Source organism: Callorhinchus milii, unplaced genomic scaffold, assembly GCF_018977255.1.
Source record: "Callorhinchus milii isolate IMCB2004 unplaced genomic scaffold, IMCB_Cmil_1.0 Scaffold1672, whole genome shotgun sequence".
In the NCBI taxonomy this organism is placed as follows: Eukaryota; Metazoa; Chordata; class Chondrichthyes; order Chimaeriformes; family Callorhinchidae; genus Callorhinchus; species Callorhinchus milii.
In genome coordinates this window covers 1-7,306 of record NW_024706413.1, presented here as the reverse complement: position 1 = coordinate 7,306, position 7,306 = coordinate 1, and the positions used below count along the sequence as shown (strand labels likewise).

At 43.6% G+C, this 7,306-nt stretch overlaps 1 protein-coding gene across 1 annotated transcript; it reads left to right on the top strand.

Moving 5' to 3' along the window:
* Positions 1 to 1,848: 1,848 nt before the first annotated feature.
* LOC121852889 (zinc finger protein 239-like) lies at positions 1,849 to 2,673 on the top strand. Its single transcript, XM_042346774.1, has one exon. It carries the CDS (start codon positions 1,849 to 1,851, stop codon positions 2,671 to 2,673), a length of 825 nt encoding a protein of 274 aa, XP_042202708.1.
* The last annotated feature ends 4,633 nt before the right edge of the window (positions 2,674 to 7,306 follow it).

The following is a 7,306-nucleotide window of genomic DNA, read 5'->3' as shown; positions in this document are numbered from 1 at the left end:
TGACAGCATTCATTTTAGGAGGAAGGGAAATACCTTTGTCATATGCTGGATGAACACGCGCCTGGTCACACTTATAACCAATATTCACAATGCCGACACTCACAACTTCGTTCGGCAACAAAAGGTCAGGAAGAGGGATGGCACTGCACTCCTTAGTCGAATTGAGCTGCAGCGACCTAACGCCATAGCGGACTACATGGACCACATGAGGGGCGTGGTTCATTTTGATCAGATGATCCAATACTATCACTTCACGCGGAAGACTCATAAATGGACGAAGAAAATCGTGCTGTATTTCCTGCAAATGGCACTGCACAATGCCTACGTGTTGTACAAGAAATATAGCACAGACGAAAAGAAGATGACATTGCTCGCGTTCCATGAGGTGCTGTTCAACGCCCTCATTCATTTCGATCCTCAGGAGTGGGCCGTAAGCGGAGATGCCATCCCCCATGCAACCGACCTGCCTCCGGCACTCGTCAGCGCACCCGTTACCCCACGCATCACCGTGCCCGAACCGCTGCCGCCACCGCCGCCACCAGCACCACCGCCGCCACCAGCACCACCACCGCCGCCACCGGAGACGAACAAGAAGCAGGGCCTTCAGATGTATCCACCACAAGAAGGCAGCGGCTTGCACCTGGCAGTGACGTGGACGACGAGGCACCAGATGACCCTTTTCCAAGCGCTCCTCCGAAGCACAAAAGGCCAAGGCTTGTTGACCCTTCGTGCAGGTTAACGCAAGTGACGGAGCATGCCATGACCTCCATAATGCCAAGTCAGCGACGATGCCGGGTGTGCTACAGGAACGGTCGGCGGCGTGACACCACCTGGGAATGCAACATATGCAAGATTCCTCTGTGTTTACGGGAGATTGCTTCGTTCTGTACCATTCCCAGAAGCAGTATTGGACCCCACCGCCCCGTCAACACGGAAGAAAGACACTGCTTCAAAGAGGACGGCCACGGGCTCCAAGAGGGAATTAACCTCTTTGGCTCTCCCCCTACCGATAAGAAATGAAGAGCCACAATATAAAAAATCTACAACCTGAGGTTGTAGTTTGGTAGGTGGGGTGGGGGGTGAATGAAAGAGCTCTTCAAGGAAGAAGGTGGTGAGTACAGCCATACTTTTGATTATATTATTACATCTATGTGTATATATGATTACATGTGTGTTTTGTCTTTATATTCATGCCAAAGAAATGGTATATCTTAGTAAATAACCTTAAGAAAGATAATATATATACTGACATTTACAGCTCGTTCTTTTTACCATTGAATATTTATTATTACGTGGCAAAGTTTTATATACCATTTCTTGGCAATTTAATCATTTATATAATGATTAAAACATGTATATATCTTCCAATCTTGATTTACAAGAACAATAATTTTTGTTTACACATAGTATACCAAAAAAAAAATTCGAATTTTTTAAATATAATTATCATTTCCTTTCAAAATGAGACCAAAATGAGTCCGATATCTTTAAAAACTGCGCTACTACGCCTCTCAAAATCAAATTATCGCTAACCACTTGCCAATTTTTCCTAGATTCAGCGGTGAACGAGAACACACCCTGTAACTTGCAGACGTCTCGGAACGGGGAAAGGGTTAAGATTAAGCGTTCCTTAAGACAGAGTTGACAGGGCGGGAGTTAGAGACGAGGCTACTTGCAGGAGGATCACATAAAATGTTACTGGTTCTGTTTCTGGTGGTTATCTTTTACCTTTTTTGATCGGTTAATTTAAATGCACTTTTACATCTTTCAAAACATGCAACAGGTGAAGCACAGCAAAGCGAACTCCTGTGCAAAGAATGTGGGAAGGGCAATTGCTTCAAAACAAAGATGACGGACAAAGCGGAACGCACCGGCGACGCGACCCTGCAAGCCTGCAAGCAGTGCGGGAAAGCACTTGAAGGCATCGCGTTGTGCACGGCAGTGGCTACCGATGGGAGGAAGCACGTGTGCAAGGAATGTGACAAGGGGTTTACAACGCGTTTTAGTTTAGAGACGCACATGAGAACACACACCGGTGAGAGGCCGCACGTGTGCAACGAGTGTGGGAAGAGGTTTACAACGCGTTTTACCTTAAGCACGCACGCTATTTCACACACGGGCGAGTGGCCGCACGTGTGCAAGGAATGTCAAAAGGGCTTTGCACAACGTTCCGATTTAGAGAAACACGCACGAATACACACCGGCGAAAAGCCGCACGTGTGCTACGAGTGTGGGAAGGGCTTTTCCCAACGTTCTACAATGGAGGCGCACATCAGAACACACACCGGCGAGAAGCCGCACGTGTGCAAGGAGTGTGGGAAGGGGTTTACAAAGCGGTGTAATTTAACCACACATTCTATATCACATACGGGCAAGTGGCCGTACGTGTGCACGGAGTGCGGAAAGGGTTTTGCACAACGTTCTGATTTAGAGAAACACACACGAATACACACCGGCGAGAAGCCGCACGTGTGCATGGAGTGTGGGAAGGGCTTTTCGCAACGTTCTACATTGGAGGCGCACATCAGAACACACACCGGCGAAAAGCCACACGTGTGTAAGGAATGTGGGAAGGGGTTTTCCAATCGTTACAATTTAGAGAAGCACGCGAGAACACACAATAATATTGTTGATGCAAAAACTATTGTCCTGCCATGTCCGTGGGCGTTGTGAACGGAGAATTATAGACAAGCCACAGTAGTGCGATTTTGGTCATGCATCCAAAACTGTGGATGATATAGTAAACTGCTCTAGTCTGCGCTACTTCAATGGAGTAGGAAAAGCAAAACGACACGAATTCTCTCCTGAAGCCCTCTCGTGGCTAGCTGGCCTCGATGTTAGCATTTAGCTCGTGAACGTATTTCTGTTCGCATGAATAGAGTTGAAACACAGATGATCAGACGCAAATTTACTGGTCCAGTATATTGCTTTGACGCATATTATTTTTAGAATATGCAATCACTCTAGCCTTCTATTCAAATCCTGAAGACGACTTGAATTATCCTCGATTTGTATGTCATTCTAACCTCTGTTGAATGTGTTTTGATCTGTGACTCCAAGGAATCATTTTCAATAAAACAATGTTTGCATTCCTAATCAAGTGTTTAATAGTACTGTTACAACAGGATGTGCCACCAATAGCAATGAAATGCACCAAAACCTTTCCATTGTGGGATTTCCAAACGCGGATTTGACCATTCGCGCTTTATTGAGGTACAGTTCAACCGATCGCGTGCCCTCTCCCCTGCCATGGCTCAACAATTTCGCGGTTGACTGCGAGATTCCTGCTGTACGCGTCGTAACTGCACTGCTCGTATTGACGCTGCCGCAGAAGAACAACACGCGGCGCCATCTTATCTCCCACGCGGCGCCATCTTGTCTCCCACGCGGCCCATCGTGGGTCCCAGGCCACGTGGCGGTCTTCCCCACCTCCAATGAGGGAGGAGGCAGCGAGGTTCAGCTGCCCACCGCGATTAGTCTTCCTGTCGTGTACAATACTGGACACTACATTGTTTTTTTCATTCTATAGGCGACCTCCTACACCTTACGACCTAAGTGGTAACTGGACAACGGTCACATGTCGACTTTCGTAAGTCGAACCCCTTATTTCTCATAGGGAACAAACCATTCCATACTTTTTAAAAGTACCAAAATTTACCACGAAAATAAATTGAAATAACTCCAAAAATATTTTTTGGTAAATTAACACAACTTTTACAAACATTAATTTAGTGAAAACAAACATACTCTTGGTTCTTTCGGTAAAGTCACGTAGGTATAAAATAAAATAAAAATCACGACGTTGCGGGTGCAACACAAGCGTCCGTCATCAGGTGGGTAAGCATGCCTTCCCACTTGTCCGGTCTGCGTGGAGAAATTGCAAATGTGAGGTAATGAAATAATAAAATGTTATTGCCTCTAATGCGTACCCTTCGTTGCTTATTCACGCTCTTAGTTGGTATCAAGTCCCATATATTCGGCAGCCCCAAAGATTCTTCCTCACTGGCCCATTCGTTTTTTTGTACCAGCCAAAATGAGCCAATGGGATTGGAAAAATCACGCGAATAAGTCACATCGCAAATCTATCAACTAATATAAGTTACACACGTAGACTTTCGCTACCAATATCATCCATAAGAGGTTTTGTTGGGTTAGAGCGCGTAAATATATCAATGTTGTGTCGTTAAAACCCGCCACCACCCGACAAAGCCAACTGGTAAGAGTTGTCACGTTAATAGAACATGCCAATTCGTCACTAGTACAGCACTAGTGTATAGTGTATGGTGTAGTATATAGTATTGTAGTGTATAGTGTAGTACTGTATAGTACAGCACTAGTGTATAGTGTAGTATATGGTGTAATGTATGGTGTAGTGTATAGTTTAGTGTATAGTGTAGTATAGTACAGCACTACGATAGGTATAGTAGTGTATGGTGTATAGTGAATAGTGTAGTGTATAGTGTAGTATACTAGTACAGCACTAGTGTATAGTGTAGTGTACAGTATATACTAGTACAGCACTAGTGTATAGTGTAGTGTATAGTGTAGTATACTAGTACAGCACTAGTTCCCCGCCAGCCAGCCCGCCAACACTCAGCCCACCAACACTCAGCCCCACCACACTCAGCCCCACCAACACTCAGCCCCGTGTCTTCCACCTTGTAAATGTTGGTTACAGGCAAGCGCCCAGACAGCGGGCCTCGCTCTGCTGATATAGCCTCTCGGGCCCGGCCCTTAATTGGACAGTGCCCTCCACCCCTAACTGTGGTTGTTCCACCTGATTAAGATTGCTTGTGTTGCGATCGAAACGGCGTGATTTGTTTTATTTGATTTCTACCTACGTGACTTTACCGAAAGAACCAAAGAGCATGGATTCCTGAAGTCACGAAAGCTTCAAATCAAGATTGTGTCACGTGTCTTTAACTCGATCTCAATGTGAACGTTTCAATATCCCCTCCACAAGACCCCACGGCCACCTGTTGCCAATCATCTCAATTTGTGTTTAATGAATTATCTACAAAGTACCCCACGGTCACCCGTTCTTAATTGTCTCAACGTGTACACTTTTACTATTTCTCTTTACAACCCAACATATGTAACGTAGGCTAAACGAACGATGTGAAATTGATGGTAAATAAATGGCGAGAGCCCGTAGGGTTGAAGATACTTTTATTTTATTTACAGCGCAGAAAATGAGAAACTTAAGTCGAGAGGCAAAGAACTCGACGACGAAGCGAGACATTAAAGAATCTAAACAGATCTGATGCTAAAATTGAACCTCTATGCCAGGGCAGGATTAACCCCTTAGGCTAATGAGGCCTTACGTCCTCATATTTTGTAGGCCCTCCAATCAACGGTAGCGTGTCCATGAGAAATGTTTTGCCTTTGAATAATGTTGACAATATTCGTGACCTTAAATTACGTCGATATCATTTGTGACTTTGAATCACGGTGACATCGTTCGTGACTTTGAATCACGATGACATAATTCGTTACTTTGAATCACGGTGACATCATTCGTGACTTTTAATCACGGTGACATCGTTCGTGACTTTGAATCACGATGACATCATTCGTGACTTTGAATCACGGTGACATCGTTCGTGACTTTGAATCACGGTGACATCTTTCATGACTTTGCCACAGGTAAAGCTAGGAGAGGAAATAAAATAATGTTCTCTTGAAGAAATTAGTGTCGTGAGCGAATCATATTACATGAATTTACCACGAGCCGAATGAATGTGTCAATTTTAGTGGTGAATAAATACATGTTTTTGATGACTTCATACTTTTTTACACGCTTTTATTTAACTCAATCTGTCTGTTGTCGTATCCTCAAATCTTGTAACTAAATTTTAACCCACTTCCCAATGTGGTATCGACTGCAAACTTGGGAAACGTACGTCATACTGATGACAATACTATATTCTATCAAAAAAATATATTTTTAACATTCATTTTTATATGCTATGTTTCGGCTTGGGTCTAATTGTCCACGCTCAACTCACGTTGGCTGTAAATCACCACGGCCCCTTACGTTATGCGGCCACTTCTTGGAGTCGCGGAGTTCTGCCATTACTTGTACGGTACATTTAATTAAAGCGTGTTTAAAAAAAAGTTTTTTTAAATATTACTTATTTTCGTTTACAATATGTAGTACGTTTACATACATAGGGCCTTCCCTCCTATTAGCCTTAGGCCGCTCATAACCTTAACCCGGCCGTATACTCTATGCTAATGCCATAAAATACTTAAACATGCGTATAGACCAGGGGTCGGCAACCTACGGCTCCGGAGCCGCATGCGGCTCTTTACGGGCTACTTTTTGACGATATGTACGTATGTACAGTATGTACTCAGATGCATTGCGGCTCTTGAAATACTGAATTTTATACCGAATTGGAAAGAAATGGCTCTTCTTGTTATTTTGGTTGCCGACCCCTGGTTTAGACTATTTGGCTGATATACATTTCCACATGATTAACAGGCGCTCGCGTCTGATTGGCTATTTACAATTCCAAGAATGCGCACGCAATTTGGCATCAATAGGCATTTCAATTCGCTGCTGCCCCAAAGTGATTGGGAGCCACCTTGGCATCTCCCTCTGTTCTCTTTAAACCGACTCTGTTTTAAAAAAAAATCACAAAAATGTTAAGTGCGAATGTAATTTTACAACAAAAATGCCATTATTATTAAGTATGTTTTTGTAAATCTGTACTGTAATTGTGAAATGCTGTTATGTTGTTGGGTGGGAAATCAACTTCTGATTGCAATACAGGGGGTGGTCCAGATGTCCTGTGACCCCCCCCCCCATTTAATTATCTAAAACGTATTATTTTTAAGTAAGGTTGGTTTCAAACTTAAATGAATATGCCAATAAATAAATACAATTCTAAGGGTCAATTAATTGGGGGTCACATGACATCTGAACCACCCTGTACACCGACTACCACTGCACTAAAAAAAATCAAAACAGGTAAAGCCCAATCTTGATTTGAAGCTTTCGTGACTGCAGGAATCCATACTCTTTGGTTCTTTCGGGAAAGTCACGTAGGTAGAAATAAAATAAAACAAATCACGACGTTTCGATCGTAACATAAGCGTTCGTCATCAGGCAAAGGAGTCAGCCTCTAAAAACAGTTTGCCTTTAGAGGCAGACTCCTTTGCCTGATGACGAACGTTTGTGTTGCTATCGAAACGTCGTGATTTGTTTATTTTATTTCTAACTACGTGACTTTACTGAAAGAACCAAAGAGTAGCTAAAGCCCACTGAGGCTGCTCTTTTCCAGGATAGACGTGGCCATCA